This window comes from Pseudochaenichthys georgianus, chromosome 10, assembly GCF_902827115.2.
Source record: "Pseudochaenichthys georgianus chromosome 10, fPseGeo1.2, whole genome shotgun sequence".
NCBI lineage: Eukaryota > Metazoa > Chordata > Actinopteri > Perciformes > Channichthyidae > Pseudochaenichthys > Pseudochaenichthys georgianus.
Window position 1 is genome coordinate 16,091,587 of NC_047512.1, and position 24,623 is coordinate 16,116,209.

Here is a 24,623-nt window from a genome sequence, read left to right on the forward strand (position 1 = left end):
AGTCATGACCAATTTGGTTCGACGATAGACTCGAAGGTTAACAGCGTTCGCTTGTCACATTTGAAACATTTATTATATCTGTAACTTATTCCGAGAGCAGCTTGCGTGCAATTAGAGCAGACTGCATATGACAGCATGACGGCTAAAAAGCTGTTGTGACAACATTACACTGCACTTCTGCTGTGGTATGATTACTGATCGACTGTAGTCGCGCTTTGTTGCAGGTACATCGGGTTACACAGCACCGGAGTAAATAATGTACGACTTATATTCAGATACAGAAATTGGATTTGATTGCATTTGTGAGGATAGCGTTGCATAAGAGATGTCACTGTTTTAGGCTGTTGCTTTCTCAGGGAGCTCCAAAGAGACACTATTCATTCAATAGTCACAGGTTAGACAACTGCTCTTAGGACTGCAGTACACACTCAGAAAGGGTCCACTCTGAAGAGAGAGAATGTTGAATATACAGGAACATTTAACGCCAGGTGTCAGGCTTGACAACGTTAATACAATATTAGAATGTTGTTGGATATGAAATTGGAATTGATCTGATGTGAATTACACTTCAGAAGGCTTCTAATTCTGGGATCCACAGCATCCTCAATCTTAGGATAGAGAAGGACACTAACAATATCTTGAAACTGTATTGTCTATTTTCAAAGATCAGGGTTGAAGAAATAACATTGCATTGTGTTACTTTGAGACAGTAGCCTTCTTCTGAGTTGAGTTACAGCTCTGAGTTTTGATTCTCTAGACACACGGTGTGTTTGTTTAGTTGTGAGGCGGCACAAGAAAAGAGTTGAAACGTTTTACAACCGGAGATTAAGCACCGGGATATATGAAACTTGGATTTGTTATTTTTGACGTTGTTTGCCATGCTAACGAGTGTGTGTGTGTGTGTGTGTGTGTGTGTGTGTGTGTGTGTGTGTGTGTGTGTGTGTGTGTGTGTGTGTGTGTGTGCGTGTGTGCGTGTGTGCGTGTGTGTGTGTGTGTGCACGTGTGTGTGTGTGTGTGCACGTGTGTGTGTGTGTGTGTGTGTGTGTGTGTGTGTGTGTGTGTGTGTGTGTGTGTGTGTGTGTGTGTGTGTGTATGTGCATTTGAGTAGGTCCTCTCTCACCATCACAAGACACCAGTAACTCCAAGCGGACTGTGCTCTCCGTCACCATGGAGACAAGCGCACCCAGCGCCTAACAACGCTATTTTTGGAGCCGTGCAAAGAGCCTCACTCTTTCTCCGTTTCCTATTCAGCAGCACTCTTTAATTTTCTCTTCAAAACCTAGTATGGAGCCGCTGCGGGCCAGTTGTTATGCAAGTCAACAGAGAAGTGAGCCCATGCAGACGTCATGGGTGGGGTGGTCAGTGTGTCGAGTATAGTATAATATATGAGCGTAAATAGAGATGTTGTCATTATTTCATTAAGTTAAGGTCTACAGTACAAAGTCAACTTTGTGTAGTTTTATTTGTTGCCATCATTTTATTCGATTCTACACCAATTACGAGGTTGTGTTCTGATAGGAGAACATCCCACTTGCACAGAGCTGCTATTTATATCTGAGATACACCCGCCATCTCCACCAGGGGAGTAATTGAATACTGAGGTACTAATGCAGGGGCTCCAGAATGTTTACATCTGCTTAGTGTCGGGATTATCGTGAGTGTTACATCAAAGCTGTATCAGTGTGTCATGGAGATCTTTACTCAACACCATACTGGCAAAGTGGATCCCACATAGGTCGCTAACCACTGTCCTACTCTAATCTTCAAAAGCATGTAGTATTCACGGCACCGTCTGATTATGAGGTGGTGTATTTCATCTGCATTGTTAGAAGACATGTGGCTGTGGTGTTCCTCTTCCATTGATCCCTCTTCAATCTGCCTATTGGGAAACAGAGAGCTGGTGGGAGTAATGGCAATAATAGGGATGCATCGAGTAAAAGACATGACTTGAGAGTAAAAAGCCAATCGTTGTGAGTGTTGAGGTTGCCATGGGATGACTTTCATTAGATGAAATAAACCACTTATCCAAACTGCAGACCTTAAATGCACCGGCAATATGAAGTAAGTGTTTTTCTCAGCACTATGAACTGATACAAGCACACTTTTGAAAAGTTTGAAATGATAATCAAGAATAAAATTCACCAAATTAGATGACGAACTATATATATAATACGAGATTATCACAATACTGAAGTCTTGATCAGATGATGATAATAGCAATATTAAACGGCTTGTGATTTGCCTATACTTTTGCAATAACATATATTTGATATATAAGTGTATTACCTTTTTTTTAACTGCAAATTATGCATCTTTTTTATCTAGTAAGATATTGACATTTCTGATTTAGTTTTATGAGGTTGCCCGTGACCATCAGTACATCATGGCAATGGATGTGCGTCGATCAAACAAGGGGGTGCAAAATATAAGAGTGAAACTTACAGTAACCATTGTCCTCCTCCTTCGTTCCATCAATGGTTCCATCTGCCTGCAGCTGCAAGTGGAAACCCTGTCGACTGTAGAGCTTCGTCACAATCCCCTTCAACTGGGGCTCTGTGGAGGCACACAAAGACAGGAAGACAGGAATGAAACCACACACTTTAGGAACACATGAATGTTACAATGAGATGTCACCCGTAGCCTTCTAAAGGGACACTTTCAAATGCTTCAGTTTCGGTTTACTCGTCGCCATCTTGGAAGTAACTGGATCCACACAATTCAGTTTAGTCATGGGGTATCAAGACAGAGTGAAGCCACAGTGGGACAAAAAGGAGCAGCACGACGGCTGACTTTGATAGGCTGCCACACGTGTCAAGCAAACACAATCACCACCAACACATGTCGGAAGAAGCAATTCAATTGTTACGAATTGAACTTCTCTTCATTATCAGGTGAATCCTGTTCACTGTCACTTTTATTATAAAGAAGTTGCCTAAACAAAACAGCAGGATGTGTGAATTGAAATTATTTAAACATTTCTGTTTTTTCTTCTGTTATTATTCAATTGGTTTGTGCAATGTTGCTGTATCCACAATCTGCAAACTTTCTTTCTTTTCTCTTCAGGGCAACGGATGCAAAAGAGGCAGCCCCATGGCTCCCCAGGTGAGAGGTCAGACCCCAGATGGAGAAGGGCAAATCAAATTTAGAAATGGCTTTGGGGCGTGAGGTGGCTCAGTGGTCTAAGATGGCTGATGACATTTCTTCTATGGCCCCCCTTCTCTCTCTCGTCTTCCCATCGCTCTCTGCATATGAACTGTCCAATACAGGTAGAACTTGTGTGAGACATGTTGGTTTTAAATGCCTTGAATACCATCAAAAAACCTCTACATCCTAATCTCGATAACATTTGTGATATAAGGTACGACAACAATTTGAATGAACTACATTTCGAATAAAACATTGAACTTTTAGTGAAAATAAAAGCACTTGTGAAGAGAGTGCTAGTTTAGGACCTTTTAAACAAGGAAGTAGAACAAGTCAATAGAGATGTCTGTACCATCACATTTGCAAAGCCACACTATCAAATGTTGCAACATATAAAACAAGCTCCAGTGAGTCTAAAACACAATGGTTTGAAGTGGCAGATGATTTACTTTTGAAGTGGCTGTGCAGCCTGTCTGTGTTGCATCAGTGTGATGTCTGATAAGAGCTAAGTGCTCTCTCCACTCCCTGGTTACTGTCCCTGGCGGAGTGTCCTTAGCTTTGGTTTACCACACCTTTCATCTATCCTTTCATCTCACTTACCTTTCAATACTGCCTCTTCTGCCCTGACTTCGGTTACTTTTGCTGCAGAGAAGTTGTGTGTACTGGAAATATTGTAATGCTTTTGTTGTGAAACGTTGCACTTTGCATTAGTATGTTATGACAGTCGTAGAACATCATTTCATAAACACCTATGTACTTTAAACACAGAACAGCGTCACAACATTCATACTGCATTACCAGACAGCGCACACAAGTAAATGGCCCAAACTGAAAGATGCCAGCCCTTTGTGTTTTCGCAGATAACGTCTTCTTTGCACTCATTGCTTTCTCTACAGCACATGGAATTTAAAAGGGAGAAGGGTGCAAAAACTGAAGGACAGTTATTGCATAAGATTGCACCCTAACCTCCAGTTGCATGTAGTTACAGAACAGCTTGGAAAGCAAGAGGTTGGGTTGATAACGTTTTGCAAGAAATCTCAGATCATCTCCTGTCATCGTATCCACGCACGCACGCACACACACACACACACACACACACACTTTGGGCCTGAGTAGGATGTGATCAGTTTTGATTTGCAGCTGCGGTCACTTTTTGCACTAGATTGGTAAGGGAGTGGGTGCTTCAGGCGACAGACACATTGATGTCATTGCAAGGATACAAGAGCTGCCCTGGATGATGTCCTCAGAATACTTTTTCCTTATAATATTATAAAAGTACTAGGCAATATATTTAGTTATCATTTAATTATTGTACTATCTGCCGAGTATTATAACAATTGTAAACATCCTCAACAAATAACTTTGCCAACAGTAAATGTGGAAATATAACTTTTGAGCTGTTAAAATGTAAAACCTGCTTTATGTTTAAATCCGTGGATGTGTATCTTTTTTGAAGTTATAGTCTACCCAAAGGAAGCATGTTGAAATCGTATTAATCCTTATAGAGACTGAAATAGAATCACCTATGATTAATTGATGATTCAGTATTCAGATCCAACAGTGAGCAATGGTCTGCAAGTGACAGTGAAGTCTTAGTGATTTCCTACATCGACTTAATAGTAGCCTAACTTTTGTATATAACTTGTCCAGTGTGGCCTGGATAAGTGGACAGTGAAGAATAACGTATACTTTTAATATATCCCTCAGCAGTCTGAGATGCCAAAGGTGACTTCTCTGTGGAGAAACTAAATAAAGAGCCCCGTCCTCCCAACAACTATGAGGGACTCATTAATCTTTAGAAATCTGCATAATGGAGCAGTAGGCTACTCAGTAGAATCTCTGGAGTTAAGATGATTTTTGAAAGATAATGGCATTCTACAATGGATGAAGCTATAGCGATCCTGAGGATGAGAGCCTGGGAATATTCCAAAACAGACCTGGTCGTCTCCTTCGCCTCTTCTTGGAGCCAAAGAGTTTGACCCGGGAGAAAACGTTCAGTCGGTTGGGTTTCTCACATGTGGTTCCCTTGATTTTAGTGGGGCTGCTAACGCAGCGGCAGGCATTATTCTTCTCCCGCTCCCTCGCCTGCCTCTTCTGCCTGATGAGGGAGCTCGCTATCGCTGCAGCCATGGCCAGTTTGACGGCGGAAACACTTCCGAAGAAGCGTGCAAATAATCACCAAGAAGGATCCCGACGGTAAACGTCCAGGCGCAGATGGAACAACAAAGGTTCGTCAAATAACAAATGGACTATTAAGAGTAGACCAAACAAATAGTCCTAGTAATGCGGTAAAGCCTGTTAGATAATGTCCAAATCAATCATGTTTCCAGAATTTGGGCGTTATTCAGATAGTGTCCGTTGCATCTCCGAGAGAAAAAAGTGAAACTTAACAAAAAAGAAAATACTTTCACCAAAGCACGTTGCATGTTCTCGCAACTGAATCATTGTCCTTGCATTACAACAAATGTGCACTAACCCAGTCTCCGTAAGCGGTTTTGCTTTAAACCACTAAACTATGGCCGTGCACGTGGTGCCCGGGTAGCAGTCAGTGGTGAATGAGCTCAGCGCGCAGCCAGAGGATGGAAACACCTGTTTGAAGGCAGCGGGAGTGTTTGCAGGGCTCCTTATCTGCTTTCTCTAATCCCTCACTGAAGCTGCTGCTGTCACAGATGTAACACCGCGTTTTAGAAAAGGCAAAGCAGAGCATGTGAACGAATCGCTAAAGAAATTCCATTTGTGTTTCTGTTTTTAGTTGAAGCGAGGCAAGGCAAAAGCAGCAGGCGCATCATTGTGGGTGCAGTATCCGAGCTCAGCGCAAAGCACAGACTCAGCTGCTCAGAGCATCCCACCGACAAACTGGAGAGGAGCAGTGGGCGAGGAGGGGGAGGGGGGCAGGGAGTCTAACTAGTGGGACACACACCAGGTAATGTGCACAATTCGAACATCTCCATGCAGGCCGTCATATGGGGGAATTCATGTCACATATCCAGATCATGGGGTGTAGTGGGGGCGGAGAGTGGCATAGAGGAGAAAGACAAGAGGGAATAGAGAGAATACCACACTTTTCCATATGTTATCAATACGGTGCGAACAAAGTGGAATGCCTTACTGATACAGCTCAGTGTTAACGAATTTATATTAAAAAAAAAGACGTTTCTAACTTGTGTCAGGGCGAGCGTCCACTGAGAGACTGCGAACAAAAGAAAAAATAAATAAAATGTGATTTATTAACTAATGTAATTTCCCACTAGAGTGCAGATAAATGCAAGGGATTTGACAGCAGCTACCATCATCAAACGTCAGCAGTGATGTTAATGCAAGATGAATAAAGTGGGGCATAAGCAGCGATTTATTTGATTACATTACAGAAAATGCCTCTAACCCGAGGATTACACGGCAGCATACATTCACATATTATTAATACGAATTTCCTATCTGAAATGATTCCCTCTTTTATCCTATTTTTTTCTCTATCAATTACTGTAATAATTATGAGTTTAGATCATGAGAACGCCAACGGAAAATCGCGTGTTCAACATAGTTGTATGTTAGTTTTATGTTGAACACCAAAGGTTAAATCCTGACACTGAGGGTTCTGTCCTTTCCACCCTGACTGCAGGCCTCATCTTTGCATGCTTGTATTTTCCCCTCAGCTCTGGAGTTAGACCCTAACCAATGGTGCCATCTACAGTCCTAACCCAAAACTGCCGCTAAAGTTTTATCCATTTCCTCTGTTTAATAATAGACAGTAACACACCTCAATTGTATGCATCTTACTTTGTTGATTGCATAAAAGTCGTCCTATAATGAAGTGTGAACTCTTGCTAAAATAAAATAAATGCAAAATAGATCTCGCTAAATCTAAACATCACGTATTATATATAAACAGCATGCGTTCTTAATAAATCAAAAATCTCTAAACAAACAGCGACAACAATCCAGAGAAAAACAGGCCGAAGACTCCCTTTCAGCACCACGGACAGCTCCGAGGCGGTCAACCAAGAAAGGAACTACTTTTCAACAAAATAATGTCTTTAACACTACTACTGTACTACAACGTGTATTAAAACTTGGAAATCTGGAATCAAAGACACTCGAACATAAAAATAATCTAATAAAACAAGCAAACATAATGCAGCATTAATTTAAAAACAGCAGCATACCTGAAACGGATTTTCTCAATGGAAAACTCATGATTCTCTACAGCGAAGCCAAAGCGGTGATCGAATAGTAGCAGTCGTTGTGAAGTGGAAGCAAGTAGTCTACATTCAGCAAAGTTCAAACCATTGTCAAACAGCTGTCAGAGGCGTAGTGGAAGAGAAAGTATCGAGGCGTGGCCATCAACAGGAAGATCATTACAGGACATTAGCGACATGCCATTATGACTTCTAAAATGCTCATTAAACATTCATTTGGAGGTCTTGTTGATCCGGAAAACACGGGCGTGTGTTCGCTGTATTCCTGCGGCTGCGGACGAAGGGGCCGGATTGAAGGAAAGTGATCGAAAATGCAGGCTGAGATTGTACTTCCTTCTTGAGGGAGGGAAGACTTTGCTCTCATATTACAAAAAAATGATGTAAAATGATCCGATAATGCGTTGACTAAACCGGTTATACTGGCCCGTCCACTTTGGACTGAAATATATATTGATGTACATTCAACCGAGACAACATGCATTAGGCAAAGTGTTTTTTACAAAGACAGACCATTCTCTGTAGATCACATAGTTCATGCTGAGACTGACCGAATATGGCATGTTGTTTGATAGTATCACGGCAGACATTACTGGCAATACAAGGCATGACATGTGGCCTCTTGTTTCGCTATAAGTGCAGCTCACTTTCTTATTAGTCCGGGACTAATAACATAGACTTTGCACTTCATTGCATACCTTGTTATGCAATGAAGTGCAAAGTCTATCTTTCATAAACGTGATTACAGAGGTACATGCTAAATGCTGTATGTAATGATGGACTAAATAATGAGTTCCGGGATAATAAAGCCTTACAGTACTCGTGCCATTTAGTGGACTCGGGCGCTCACTGACCATGCACAACTTTGACCACTAGATGGAGCTAGTGGACAGGCTATGAGGAGCAGCGGATTAACCCTAAAGGTTAAATCCACATCAAATCAAGTCATGCGCCTCTTTACAAAGAGCATCAGGACTTGAATAAATAATCCAAACACCGTTTTTGAATTGTATCTATGTATGTGATCTTGACAAACATCGATGTAACATGTCATTAAATGTAGCGCTATCAGACCTGTATGTGAATTAAAAAATGTCCTCAAATCCCAGAAACAATGAACTCTGCCAACTAACAACAATAGTTTCCCTTTCTCAAAGCACCACTGAGCAGCACTCCCATAACAAGTCATATTTGAAGCTATGTGCAATAATAGCAGGTATTCAAGAATACTATATATTTCCAATGACAAATACTACTACATCATATAGTGAAACAACACATTTATGAAGTCACCACAGCAAATACATACATATTTGATTCAGAGAATGACTGATTATACAAAATGCCTACTATCAACAATAATGTGGAAGAAAGTAGTGAAACTAACATTATAAATAGCTCATGGGTCAAATATATTGATTTACAGGACATGTGGCATACATGACACGTGACATACTGAAGAGATAAAAGCATTGGTTTTCCTGTTTACCGCTATTGATTTTGTCTATAATGGAATAGAGAAAATGTAGCCTTCACTCCCATACAGTCTAAGAAAAGATATTTCAAGGGTAAACTGTGCATAATATAGTCATTCTTTATCTTAAAAACAGAATGTACGGTATGTTAATACAAGGAGCAATTATATCCATCAATAATAATAAAACACAATATTTGTATAGCGTTTTTCCCCTTGCTCAAAAGACATTTAATCTTTACAGTGATAAGTAGGACGCTTACAAACATCTTTTCTCATAACAAGAAAAACCAAATATCTTGCCACAGCAACGAGCAAAAAGACATCCTCATTAATAAGAATAGAAGTCTGAGCAAATCCCTAATGTTTCTCTTTGTAAAAGCATTATTAAATGTGTTCCTTTCCTTGATAACCTAAAGTCACAAAATGTTACACGGGTAGTTGGTTCAGCCAGTTATGTTTTAGTGCTTTTCTAATCAATACTGCATGGTTTCCTATTTCCTGCCATCTCCTTCTTAAACCCACAGGAAATGTAGTTCTTACACAGGAACACTTAAAACAAGTCTAGGACTGAGTTTCAGCAGAGCTGCAGGTCTTTAACATACATCACATAGATGGGAAATGTGTCTACTTAATCATACCAAACTAAATGTTACTGTAGCTATTGAAAGGCCAACGTGTTCTGTAGTTGTGATTGTGTGTAACTAATGTAAATATAAGATGCATTACAATATGATACATTTGAAAAATACATAGATCCAAAAAAACTAAAACAGTAGATGCCTGAAGAAACTATTTTCGGCAAGAGTGGAAAGCTTGTATTGAAAAGGTTAGTAAAAAATGACTTCAATCCAATTGTATAAGAGAAGGAGCCCAATATGACTGTGTATCACATGTGTTGTATACTGTGAGTCCTCTCCTACAGCAGCATAGCAATAGCTGCGGATGATACTATAAAGTAGGGATGCAGTGCTCCTACCCTATAATACATGTTACTACCTCAGTCAGGAAACGGTGTCCAAAGACCCTCCATCCATACAACCGAGTGCAGTATACACTATCTCTGTGTGGTACTATCTGATCAGTCTAATTGTGCCACGAGCAAACACAGACAGACTGAACCCCAGAAGCAGACCCCAGGTTTTGCTTCTGTCATCCCACTCCTGATAAACCCGGGCCATCACTCAAGCAGACAGCGTGGCCCTTCAGGAGCATGGCTGGGTTTATCGCTGACAGTTAGGAGGACAGGAACGCGTAATGAGAGTCGAGCCGCATTGTACAACAGCGACACTAATCAAATACCTTAGATAATACCAAAGAAGGTGCACATGTGTATACGCCTGATAATGTCTGTTACACTGTCACTGCTTTTCATAGCAGCAGCTAAGCATGATGGAGGAGGTCACATAAATATGCAATAGCTGAAAGTGGAACTGGTGAGATAAGAGACTTATAAATGGACATGGTGTTGAAACAAAAATAGTATGAATCATACGCTTTTGTTTCATCCGAAGTGCTTCGGTATCATTTGTTTTCAAAATATAGATTTAGTCCTCATTTGTCCTAAACACAAGACAAGAGAGGACTATATTTGACTCATTTGAAGCCTCACACACACTTTAAGTGAGATCAAATGCAAGTGAAAGTTGGCCGCCGATGAGTCTGTTGTCAGAAAACGTCAGATGGGCGAAAAGCCTCTGGTTTTATCAAAATGTAATAAAAGTTTCTGTCCCAACAAATACACTGACCTCTGTAGCCTACACCTGTACACACAATGCACACAAGTCAAGCAAAGTCATTCATTTATACGCACACCCACACAAAAGCTGCCTCTGTGTCTTTGTGTTGTTCTGCTGTAGCAATGTAAATGAATTACTGTAGTGCCCCGAAGTGAAGGTAGCCTCTTCGGGGACACCTTCACTTCACTGCACTCACACACATACAGGGCGACAACATAATTAAGAATAGCTAAAAGTATACACTTCTGTAAGCGTCCATCATAATGCAATCATAGTGTCTAACTACAATGCACTCTTGATTGTATATTGAAAGTAGTGTCTTCTAAACCTAGCCAGATAATAAACTCACTTTACTGCTGAAAGCTGCTTTTAAGAGCCTGAACAGTGAAGAGGTGTTTGCCTAGCACAACATGCTGAAATAGAAAAGTCTTGCAGGTGGTGTTTAATCAATAAACTGTCGAACATAGTCTTATGAAAAAACCATTCAGGCTGAAACGCACCAACTGTGCGAGCAGCGCAGGACTTCACAGACCAGGGGGTCCCAGCTCCGCTCTGCTCTCGCCCTCTCCGTCCACCAGAGAGCAGAGCTCCAAAGTAAAAGCGGAGATATGCCTGGGAGCTGCCAAGGTTGAGCACTGTGTTGACCTCCGCATTATTAAATATAACCAAACGATTAAACCTATCTCCTCTTATTAATAACCCGAGGCTGTCATGATAACACCAAGGGTTTAATGATTTTTTAAATTCACAGAGAAAAGTGGCTTCAAGGGCAAACACTGCATACAGTGGGAGGTTAACCTTGCTCGTGGAGTCCAATAAAGGGCAAAGTTGCATACTTAGATTGTGCCACTGATTACTTCAAGATATTAACTGTCCAAGTATGAATATCTTAACATATCATTGGAAAATGCAATGGCAGGATTTTTTGTTGAACCTCTTGGTACAGAGTGAGGGGATGAAGTGAAATATTACCAGGGGGGGGGGGAGAAAACGATCTCTGATAAGCTGAAAGGGTTAATGCTTCATTCAGCCCCCTGGCAGCATTCTGCTGGCTGTCTGCTCTTTGTGCGTGCGCCGCTACACTACATCCACTACAACAGCCGCTCCCAGCATGCTAGGCCACCAGTGCCATAGTGACACCACTCGTTACCATGGAGACTGCACACACGCAAGAGGGTGTGTGTGAGAGAGAGAGGGAGAGAGAGAGAGGGAGAGTGAGAGAGAGAGAGAGGGAGAGAGAGAGTGAGAGAGAGAGGGAGAGAGAGAGAGAGAGAGGGAGAGAGAGAGGAGACAAGTAAGAGAGAGAGAGAGAGAGAGAGGGAGAGAGTGAGAGAGAGAGAGAGTGAGAGAGAGAGGGAGAGAGAGTGTGTGAGAGATAGAGGGAGAGAGAGAGAGAGAGCGAGAGAGAGAAAGAGAGAGAGCGAGAGAGCGTGTGCGTGTGTGCTGAGAATGGGGGTTGGCTAATGCAGAACAAGAAACCATAACTCAAGGTTCCAGAAGAGGAGGGGGCTCGGGGACCGTCATGGCCGACTGCCTGCCATACTAGTGCCAATGATGGTGTGATCGCTCCCCCACACAGGGCTGCGTTCAGGGCATGGAGGCAGGGCGTCAGTAGGCTCGATCTAAAACCCACTAGTCCTTGTTTTCCGAGCACACATGTTCACCTTTGTGGACAAACATTGCAAACAAAGTGCCAAAAACGTCTCCTTTGTAGCCAATCATTATTGAGGGACAGTTGCAGGTCTTTTGTCCATGCTGGAACAGATAGAAACTATCTGTCGTTAACTGTGCTTTATTATTGTGCCAGAATGATTTTGTAATAACAACGTGAATCTTATTTTTAGCTTCATTAAAAATAACATAAAACACATAGGCTATATTTTCAAACATTAACACTGCATTGATGATACCTGAGCTCCTCGTTAAAACACTAGCATCTCAATCTCGCTTTAAAACAGAAACTAATTAGGAGCAGAACAACACAATGTCTGGAAATGTTCATTCAACCTCTCGCCTTTTGTCTAACAACTGGCTTCAAAGTAGCACTGATCAGCATTGCCATATTTCCTCTCGCACAGCGACGATAACTGTAGATATTTTTACCCAAGAGAAAGAAACACAATTCTATTTTCTACATCAATAAAAGATAAATATGGCACTGGAAAAAGGTGTTGAGCGTCTGCTAGACACTTTGTATCTGTCTTCTTGATAATGATTCAAATAGATGAGGATGTGCGCTGCTAAAAATGATCATCAATAAGATCCAATAAGATCCCATTTAGATTTTCACTGCATGACACGAAGAAGAAGAAGAAGAAGAAGAAGAGGAAAAGTGACATTTCAATTGATCTCCATTCATGCGCGCCTCAACCAGTTGCACAATATATTATGCAAATAGTGATGCAGTTCTTTCATTATGTAAATATGACATTTTGCCACTATAAGAATACCTTTATAATTATATAATATTGTGATTATAATTGGTCAGTGAAATTGACGACATTACAAACCCGAGGACTTGCTATCGTAACTCAGCTGACTGTTTCGTGCTCTTTCTCTAATAAGAACCTATATTACAACCTGTATTGTAAATGACAAATAACACTTGACATGTAGCTGTTATGGAGTGCACCTTATAAGCTTTTCCTTTTAGATACTTGGTATACCTTTGAGCAGAAATCAGTGAATAAAATGCACTGCAAATACGCAACTGAATACATTTACACAGGTTCTATAGATTCTGTCCCTTCTTGATTTAACTGCATGTGAAGTACATCATTTAGCTGGGATCCATGCTGTGGGGCTTTCACATGCTGTTGCTGTGTGTGTGTGTGTGTGTGTGTGTGTGTGTGTGTGTGTGTGTGTGTGTGTGTGTGTGTGTGTGTGTGTGTGTGTGTGTGTGTGTGTGTGTGTGTGTGTGTGTGTGTGTGTGTGTGTGTGTGTGTGTGTGTGTGTGTGTGTGTGTGTGTGTGTGTGTGTGTGTGTGTGTGTGTGTGTGTGTGTGTGTGTGTGTGTGTGTGTGTGTGTGTGCGAGGCTGTAATGACGTGGAGAAATCTCAATCAGAGGCACCAAACGGTGTGTGAAATGGCCAGAGTTCAGACAGCAGCGTGCAGGGGATGACTAATGATGTGCCAGCGATCTGCTCTCATTACCCCCGACACAAGAGTGTAACACTACAGGCCACCGAGGCTCCCTATCTCTCTTGTGCTCAAACTAGATAGAAAAGATGTAGATGGTTGGCGATACTTTTACTAAAAGGCTTTAGGTCAAAGACCCCGAGACTAATTATTTCTGATGATAACAGAGTCTGGCACGTCCTCTTTGTTTCTCGGGTGCCCTGAGCAGAAATACGATAAGGAGTCGGGTTTATTATACACTCAGGACCGGTTATGGAACACCAAGGGGAATATGTCGGCAGGCCGTGTTTATATTTGGGCTACTAATTGACATATAATATCTGTGCGTGTACGCGGACAACATTTGTGTGGCTTTTACCACCGAACTGCATGACCCAGCAGTTCTCAGGTCCCCCAGGGGATTGTGGGTAAATCATAGCTTGTTGTTGTAAGCCAGATGAAGAAGTCCCCGTGACTGATTGCTGTGTATGGAGACATCGACAGGCTGAATGCTTTACAGCAGCAGAGAACTAAAGCAACAGCGTGAGGTTGATTCAATGAACAAGACTCAGCTCAGATTACAGGGAACATATGATGTCATTTTGTACATCCACTACTCAATCAGATCGGTGCATACAAGGCCTGTGTCTGGGTTAGCGACCCTGAGGACACATTACCTTTCCATCAGTTGGCTGAAGTAGAGTATGGGAAGATAAGATCATATACCATGATGTATACACCCTTTGCACTTTTGGATGTAGATAATTCAACAAGCACACATCGATACATGCATACAATACACACATGCACACACAGGCAGCCAGCCATTACAACATAATAGAAGTCTCTAAATGCCTGTTATCAGAACAACATCCAGTATCTATCAGTGCCAGCCTCACACCAGGAGGTAGCCGGAGGAGGGAATCAAGAGTGGGAGAGGCTCCCTTGCCAAAATGGATGACTGAGCAGCTAACATGTGTGAATCATAGATGGTAAGTCAATGGAGGCCCTTTGGCAATATCCATCACAGTGGGAAAGCTACAGGGAGACGGCATAGGAGCTCAGAGACCGTAATCGAGAAAATCACTTTTATTTTCTTTCAAGTTACCCCTCCTCCATTAAGCAGAACACACTCAGGAAACAGGCTCCCGTCACACTGAAGAGGGACATCTGGTATCAAAGAGACGTCCAGCCAGTGTGCAGGCGGCAACAACAAAAAAGCACAGACTTTCTGAAAGTTTGTATTAATAACTCCATGCTAATTTTACCCTGTCTAGCAAGAGCCGTGTTAGTCCCAGAATACAGTAAGTGATGTGATGATGTCCTACATATCCTTTCCAGACTGACACATCAAGGAAGGGAGTGGAGTGAGATTAAAGGCATCACCGCAGACACCAGCTGGCTTAAACTGTCTACTTCCTGATGGAGACACAAAGGAAAGCTCTGAGGCTGGCTCGAGAGCGCAAGGTCATGCTTCATCATTTTTTAAGAGTTGCGAATTTAGGACATCATTTTTGTTCTCTTAGGTGATAGACACTACTTCACAGGGATTATGAAAGCGGAAACGGTGCTCCTCTTGAAACTCAAACTGTTGGTTTAATGGTGTTTAAGGTTTCTTAAAGAAGATGACAACATGTTTCTTTCTTGTGCTCACTTGGTGACAAGGAAAGCTGAGTCCTATATGTTTGTCATCTCTTCCATCCAAGTCTTTGTTACATACCTTCGTCTTGTCTATTAACCAGGTCCATGTCCTCAGAATAACCCTGTTACGTCCCATGTCTGGCCTCCAGAATAACTGGATATTATGCAACGAGGTCAAATGTGCAGCGCAGTGAACTGGGTGTGAACATGAATGCAGCTCAGTCAGTCTGGCAACAGAGTCTTTATTTCCCCTGCCATTTCCTCGAGGAAGTTATTGGGAGTTTTATTCCCCTGATCTAAAACACAGGCAAGTTGCGTGTTTAGCATTTTTTTAAAGTGTATGTGCTATGAATAATTGTATATCGTTTCTATCCCTGGTACTACACTTAAGTTTAAAATGATTATGTTTACAAAAAGATCATCATTTGTGGAAGCATGTCGTTGTGAATGCATGGTTTGGATTGGCATGGATTATGTCAGTGTACTTACAGTAAAGTGTTAGGTGGAACCGATTGGCTAAACTGGAAATGACACTACAGAAGACATGACTCAACTTGTGAGGGTAAATGGGTCATGTTCCCTGCCCAACACGGAGTATCCCACTTTTCACTTTCAGTCCCTGTGCATGTGAGCAAAGTCAGAACACAGAGAAATCAATGGGAACCTAATGACAATGGATGGTAGTGGACCCGTGTTTGAAATTGAACAGGTGGGAGAAGCTGAGCAGTGGAGAACCCTGCGAGGTATGAAGTAGGCCAGAACACAGCAGTGAAGCCGTAATGGCTCTCTGTGCTCTGTCATAGGCACATCGTGTGAAATGCAACACTATTACAGAGTAGCATTGAACTTGTAAATCATAATGAAGCCTTCAATTATAACACAATGTTATCTAATCCCTTAGCGGACATTACGTCATGCCAAGAAATGAACACCCGCCAGCAGCCAAGGGCTTGTTAACTATACCGCTAACTACAGTACTGTGTCCTGGACAACACTGTTTTAATGGCTTCTTATAGTGGAATATAAATACTAAATACCAAAACAAAACTCTTTGTTTCTCTGGCCTAGTCCACTTCTTTCATTTCAAAGGCTTCACAGATATTACAAATTCAAAAGAAGCTTGAACATTTGTACAACAAGATTATATCAGTATATACTACGAGTTAAGTGTTTTTTATATATTATCAATTTATCTGCATATTATTTTGTTGGTCTGTAGAATGTCTGGTGCCTTGCTCAAGGGCACCACGGCAGGGCCCAGGAGGTGAACTGGGACCTCTCCAAGTAGCAGTCCACACTCCATATTTGAGGTTTGATCGGGGACTTGAACCGGCGTCCCTACAGCTCACAGACCAAGCCCCTACTGACTGAGCCATACAGTTCAATAAGATTCAACTGTTTGCAATATTCAAGCATTCTCCAATCCCTCCTGTCTTTTTGAACTCATCAAAAAGATCAGGAAGGATCCAAAAAGTCCAAAGGCAGCACAACAGAGTCTTTGCTGCAGAGCAAACTGTGAATGCAATCCTGGTTTCGTATTGCTATCTTTGTGAGGACCAAATTCAGTTTTACACTATCGCGTTGTGACACGATGTCTGCATGTGTTGCGTAAGAACATTTTGACTGTCAATGACGGCCCTCATGAGTATATATGTGTGTTAATCTGTAGCTGTGTAGGCGCATGCGGCCAACTGTACAACTTGATGGTTGTGGACCCATTATCCTGCTCACAGACACATTTTACAGGTTGTTAATGGATGGATGATTGACTAGAACATAATACAGATAGTCGAACTGAGGTCCAGTTAGTTTTTCGAATGACCGTTAAGGGAGTAATTACACAATGTCCCTCATTCTCTCCGGGCGCTTCCCTCTACCAGGCCCTATGGTCAGATCGACCCGTGTGGCGTGCATTGAGTCAGAGGTCATGCTTTGACGTGATTGACTGACAGCAATGAACCTTCTGCTACCGATTGAAGGATCAGCCCATATCATATTACTTAGACTAAGTTCGCCAAGTTGCACAGCTGCTGCGGTATTTTGTCTGTGAAGTTGTCCGTTTACAAAAGTGGCTGCAAAAATGCAACCATATACAACAAGATTCTCTGATTCTCTCACAGATTGTTGAAAAATAACTATCCGTGAATGTCTGGTCACGACCTGTGACACAGACCATTCAGGGTCAATGTGTGTGTATTTGCAATTGAGGAGATAACATGTGGAGATTATGACACCCATGCTTTGGCAGGCGGAGGGCACGGATTAGTGAACACTGGCCTGTCGTGGTGATGTTTACGTGTGATCAGCTGATCAGCTGAAGGACTGCATCCCTGCCTGCCTGATTGCTTCACATTACATCATACTGAACATGCATCTGAGGCCTGTGACGACCTAATCACACACACCACCCGAACAGAGCCATCCTCAGTGTTTTCGTCAGTATATTGATAAGGCACTCGTTATTTGATCATACATGTAGTTGCCTTTTTTAAATTGACATTGTGGCACTCTGACCTTTTGTAAACCTTTGAAGAAATATGTTTTCAACTTTCTTAGAAAAAACGGATAGGCGGAAATGTGAGAGAGAATGGGAGAGAAGAAGACATGAAAAGAGAAAACAGAGATAGAGACGGAGAGAGAGAGAGAGGAGCTGCGCGACAGCTGTAAATGTATGCTGACCGGGGCGGATGAGATGTGCAGTGTCTAATTATCTCTAACACTAATGGCTGTCATAAGGCGGGTCCCAATGAACGCACGCACACAAAGACCGTGGTCTGGAAATGCGAGTACTACCAGATGATTCTCCTCAACTAGAGAGCATAAGTAGATATGCGGTTTTTTACAGTATTCTACTTTAAATTAAGAGGCTTGTTTTTATATGATGCTCAATGAGATAGCAGCAGAAGGCGCTGAGGATAGGAGAGAGCTTCTGGGAGGACATTTCAAGGGGATAGCTCAGTATAACTTTGTATCATCTGTCCTTATCGCTGCAATTGTATGCAGGAATGCATGTGTGTTTTTATGTGAGCATGCATCCTGCCGTGTGTCTCCGGCTGCTGACAGCTGAGGTTCACCTCACGCGCGTCACCTCCGTGTTTATTCAGTCTTTTGCCCCAGCCTCTCCTGCTTGGTCGCTCGCACGCTTGCTGTAAAATTAGATTTGGGTCCGTGATAATGACTCACGGGCATCATGTTCACAGAATACTGATGTTAGACAACCGATCGAGGGTCTGAGAACGAGGAGAAGGAACACGCTGTACAACGCAGGAGCACAACACTCTGTTTGATGGAGGTGAAAGGAACGTGGTACATGCTAATGAACTAACTCACATCAAGGCTCTTTGACAAACACCTGCAGAGGATACGGACGGGCACTGTACATTTTAGTGGACAGAAACACATGCTGGAGGGAGCTGATGAAAGGGGGAGGACTGCCAAGCGGAGGCAAGAGAGCACTCTGACAGTTGAAACATTCTCATTTCATTAACATTATGCATTATTCATACATTACCCATCTATTGTTCTGGCACATACATTTACAATGACCTTGAGGAATTGCACTGGGCTCCTAATTATCGTGAGAATATCATATGAACGATTGCTCTACATGAACGTTTTATCACACGCAAGTGTTTTCATTAAATATTAGCTTTTAAATATTAGCTTTTCCTGTTTGATGTTCAGACATTTATTTCATACTATTTCACAAAAGTTTCATGTGCAAACTCGTAATTTGAGTGAGTATTTCTGAAAAGGACATATCCACACACCTGCCTATTACTACTGTATATAAGACAACTGTGCTGGCACTTAGATGTACAAAGCCATATATGGAGAGGTTTAAGCAAGACTTAAAACATATGGAAAGTGGATGCCTTGTCTTCCGTTGTTGTACTGTACAGTAGCTGCTCTTGCAAAGTTGGGAGAAATATTGCAAATCACTAAGTATAATTTCATTGATTGAGGCAACTGTGGAATGCACTGGACACTTTCCAGATACTGTCTTTAACCACTTTTGAGAAAGAAGAAAAACAATCTGAGTCTCTAGTGCAGCTCATAGAAAAACAAACAAGAAAGAGTATAGGGGAAGAAGACACACACACACACACACACACACACACTGCCTGGCTTGCAAAGAAAGGTCAGGAATAGTGTTACAAGTCTGATTCAAAGGTTCACCTTACCAACTTTTCTCCAACATATGCTAATATGTGTTGAGGACAAAAATACATGTCTGACCTTTCATTTGGGATTCACCATGCTGTCTGGAAGCGCCAAGATTTCTCGAGGCTGTCAGGAGACATGATGGGAGAAATTGAGTGTCTGTATGAATCCTAGCCATCGTCAGCCATGGCACTCTGTCCCCTCTGAGATAACACATCCAAGGTCTTTACGTAACCATGCCAGCACCAAAGACCCAACAACGGTGTGTGTGTGTGTGTGTGTGTGTGTGTGTGTGTGTGTGTGTGTGTGTGTGTGTGTGTGTGTGTGTGTGTGTGTGTGTGTGTGTGTGTGTGTGTGTGTGTGTGTGTGTGTGTGTGTGTGTGTGTGTGTGTGTGTGTGTGTGTGTGTGTGTGTGTGTGTGTGTGTGTGTGTGTGTAAGCCAAACTAGCCTGTTCTCCCAATCTCTGAATCTATGTGGGCGCTCCTGCACAGAGATTAGGATGTTTACATCATTTGTAAGGTCTTCAATAAGGTCAGGCAATCAGAAAAGTGTTTGTAAATTAATATTCATGTCAAATACTATACGTTTCCATTTAATCAGATTGACTTCTGAAATTCAGTTGATTAGGCGTTATTTTTGTTGGCATTTCTCAACAGGATATTCACATTCATCTACAAAACAAAGAATAACAAATAGTTTTAAGATGCCATACCTACACAAAGGAGCCTTAAGGGATGGGTATCAGATAAGACTACTCCCTATTCAATAAAATAAAGTGTCACTTTTTTGGGTAAAGTTGACAATACACTCAGAAACAACTTTTGGATCACGACCCACTCTGGGAGCTTTTGAAGAAATGATTAATAGTGTGACATTAAAATGGACAAAGAGGTCTGGTCCACTCATTAATCAAAGTATGAGCTGCTGAGTGCGGGATGTTGTAGCTGATGGTAGGACATAACAGAAGGTCAAAGGAAGCAAAAAAGAAACTGCACACTTTCACTCAGAAGGAGTCGTTGCAATGGAAGGTATAAAAGGCAAATATATAACAGTTTATGCTGTTTAAAACATGATTTAGTATGTCTACATGTTACATACTGTATATTTCATATGAAATGTATTCATTCTCCCAATAAGTGACTCTTTTTTGTGTGTGTCTGTAATTGCTATCCTGGCAGCTGTCTGACACTTAGCTAGGCTCCCATTAATGTGATGCTGACTCGGCAGTATGCCTCATTGCCTCAGATAAATGGCTTAACGCTTTTTCACACTGGGGAAAACGTACATGCTTGCTTGTGTCACAGTTACTATACCTCGACTACTCTACTAATTGTTTCTATTTAGCTCAAATGTATAGCCGGCCTGTATACAACAGGACATCTACTGAATAAAACAAGAACAAGTAAGAATAAGTCAGGCAGGCATGATGGGAAGTACATCTAATGCTTGATTTGGCATATGGTATGGAGATGTTGGTGTTGTATATAAAAACGGCATTTTGATAATGAACCTGTATCTTCAAGTTTCAAGATTCAAGTTTAATATCCTTCAATCTCTTTTGCCATTTTCAAAAATAGAATGCAAGCGGTTTACTAAGCGGTCAAGCTGTATGTCAGGGATGCAAACGTTTCAAATCAGTTGTGATAAAGATGATAATACCCACATGTATTACTTATTACAGGAGCACTGCGCAATGTAGGCCTGTCGTTAATGACTTTGGTGCGTTTAAGTGTTTTCAAAACGAGTTTAAATGACGTGCATTGGCTATATAATAATAACTTTCATAATGTTTTTTCATAACAAAGTGAACCACTGTATTCTATGAACAGAGCAGTCTCGGGTCAGTTTGGTTGTTGCTGAGCCTCCACGAGGAGAGGACCAGGGAGGCGAAGGCGAATACAAGAGAAATGTAAATTGAATAGACAATGATGAATGTAAGGCCTGGTCACTTCACTCTGCTTCACTTCTCTCCTGGTCTCCAGAGTCGTTTCTCATTCATGTTGTCATAAACACCCACTCCTGCTGTTTGTTTATGTATTTAGTTTTAAGCCCTAGAGAAATTAGAAATTAACACTTGTCTGCAGTTCTGCCTTAATCTGAGAAACTTATTATTTAAAAATGGTGTTCTTGTGTTTGTACTGTATGTACAGAACAGAGCCCTTTTATATTTAACATTTATTAACGATCACATTCTGCTTCAGAGAGGCTTACATGTATCTTGCAAAATACATGAGGCTTATGAAACAATAGTCCTACATACTGTACATGTGGGATATTTTGATTTAAAAAAATGGTCTCACAGTGACTTTTATTCTTACTCTTTGATCATCAGCTGTTAAAATATAAAAGTTTTCAATCAATCTGCTTAAAGTAGATGCTCATGCTAAAACGTTGATGTTAGCACACTTGCATGCCACCACAGAGGTCAGGTAAGCCAAGCAGAACCTACAGTGCTGATGTGACATTGACTCGCCCCTCCCAGCCTCCTCTCTCCAGGCACCAAATCACATTATCATGCATATTATTTATTCATGCGTAGTCTATTTATGTATTGACATAGGCAAACAGAGTTGTTGCTTTCATGCAGAAGGACTGCAGAGGAAAGAATGGAAATTAAACAAGCTGTTATTGGGCGTGAGTGTATCCTGAGGTGGCGTGTTTGTCTCTTGTCAACATAGCAGGAGTGCGCAGGACGCGGTGAGACTCTGCGATGGATGCGACGTTGGTCCTATGAAATGTAATTGTGCTGTGTCGACTTTGTACTAAATCACCTGCATGCTATTTGCATTGGTGGGAAATCGATGGAGCTACTTTCATTCCTCAGGCTCTTCTGCTCACATTGCCTTGACTGAGTGGGCAGCAAATGAGTGAATGTGTCAATAAGACTGAAACAGAGAGTGGACTAAATGCAGAAGAACACATGCTGGACTTCAATCTTTTTACAAACCGACGTAATACAGTGCTGATTTCATTACTTGCTTTAGATTTAGGAGTTGTATCCTATCCACAGTTGGTTATGACCAAACAAAACGACAACAAATCGTTATGTTTGCCATGTTTAAACGTTTCTAGTTTCCACTCCACACAATGGACAAGCTATTCCCTGCCGTGGGACTGCGCTGTTAAAACTCAGATATTAAATTATACATGAATGCATGTATAACAAAAGTATGCTAAATATGCATCGGCTAAAAAAGGGTTTGCTTACATTAATATACAAAAAAATAAATAACATTTAAAGTAAAAGTGGCACAGTTAAAGGTCCCATGTCATGGCCATTTCTACTGATCATATTTCCATTGTTGAGGTCTACTAGAATAGATTTTAATTGTGCTGATCATATTTCCATTGTTGAGGTCTACTAGAATAGATTTTAATTGTGCAATTTTCCAAACTCACATTGGTTTCTCAAACAGCATCTCTGTATAGTATGTGTATTCACCAGATATTCACTCTCCGTCCTAAACGGCTTGTTGGGCTCCTGCCCCCCCCCCCCCCCCCCCCCCAATCCATTTGGGCCAATCCTCTCTATTGTTGTTGATTTGGGTGTTCACACGTCACAGAACCCGGGAAGAACACAATGGAAAATGAGAAATCTCCAACGAGGCGTTTTGGTGCAGCACAGACAGGTCTTTTCTGTGTTAGAGTTTTATTCTCTAACTACAGGGTGTACTTTGAGGGTTTTTGACTCTGCAGACCGTTTACATGCATAAAAACCTTCATAACACACAAGGGGACGGGTAATAACCGGAAAAGCATGACATGGGCCCTTTAAGCAAGGATGGAGTCCCTGTAAGATAAAGAGAAATTAACATAAACTAAAGGCTGCCTGAAGTCATAGTGTGGTTCGGTCTACCGAAAGGTCAGCAGTGATGTGAAATATATGTGATTTGTAGCTAAAGGATAAAACAAGCAATACCCCTGGTGTGGGACTTTAACGGTTAGGTTCACAATTGCTAAAACAATATTTAAGTGTCCATATGGCCTTTAAAACAACGCGCTTCCACTGTAAGTTATAGGGGGGGGGGAATCCATTGGCCTTGTTCTTGTACTGTAATAACTTAACCACATAGTTAAGTTTAGTCTTTTTAGTTCGCTGTGTGGAAATACAAAGAGAACATTTTGTACGGGAAAGACTGTAACTTTGGAAGCTACCTCATGAACTAATAGGGCTGCAGTTGTACGTATTATACAGTATGGGGGGAGGATATTTTATCAAATGCTCATATTACAAAATAATCAGAGCTGACTTGCCAACTTCCGCCTTTTCTTCTCTGTGACATGTTGTCTGGAATGATACATGTTTAAAGTCATTGTTTAAATCTAAACCGGCCAACATGAGGCAAAAGTTGCGGCCAGTAAAGCCTCTAGGTCAGTTCAATGCATATTTCTCATTACCTTACCTAAGTATTTCAATTGTTGGGCTACCAATGGCGCAAACTGAGTATTTCAACTTATCCGCATTAATCTAATCCGATACTGCTCACACCCTATATTGTTAGCATCTCTATATGAATAACTATAGTCTGTGTTTATAGTTTCAGGCTATGCCATAGATACACAAAGTCTTGCAGTCTTCTAAATTATGGATGGAATATTTACACAGATCGGTCCCCTCAGGCACCAGCTTTTGTTGTTGCTGTGAGAGAGAAAAGAGAAAGAAACAGAAGCAGAGGAAACAGGAGAATGAAGAGGAATCAAGAGAATGAAGAGGAATCAAGAGGTGGTGTCACAGATCGAGCCAAAGAGCGTGTCAGGGGATGTCGACATAGACAACACACGTTGTGATTGACAACCGGCAGCACACGCAGACCTGAGGGTGGAGGAGTCTATCTGTGTTCTTACACTCCCTGTAGCTCTGCAGAGATGAACTGATCTGATTTGAACTCATCCTCTGAGGTGCCACAGTCTAAGCCTGTGTGCTGCTGATGTGTTGTTCTGTCAAGTACGTCTCACCTGACTGCTGAAACCGATATCTCTGTCTTTGCCATCCTAATGTAATGTAGTGCTGGGATGAGTTAGACTCAGAGGAAATGATACTGCAGATCACGTCTTCTTAATGTTTGTCTCTTTCAAAACACATCCTTTCATATTTTACATTTGGTCTAATAGCTGTGATGAAATGGAATACTTCACCAAATCTATTACCA

At 41.6% G+C, this 24,623-nt stretch overlaps 1 protein-coding gene across 5 annotated transcripts in view; it reads right to left on the minus strand.

Moving 5' to 3' along the window:
- fgf13a (fibroblast growth factor 13a) overlaps window positions 1-24,623 on the minus strand; it is a 94,849-nt gene that overhangs the window by 19,195 nt on the left and 51,031 nt on the right. For 3 of the 5 annotated variants that reach the window (XM_034093402.1, XM_034093400.1, XM_071204615.1), the window contains one exon: window positions 2,443-2,553. In XM_034093402.1, coding sequence (XP_033949293.1) covers window positions 2,443-2,553 — 111 coding nt within the window. Of the gene's footprint in view, window positions 1-2,442; window positions 2,554-5,081; window positions 5,939-19,547; window positions 19,570-24,623 lie in introns of those variants that run through there. The other 2 variants (XM_071204616.1, XM_034093401.2) reach the window with 2 other exon arrangements.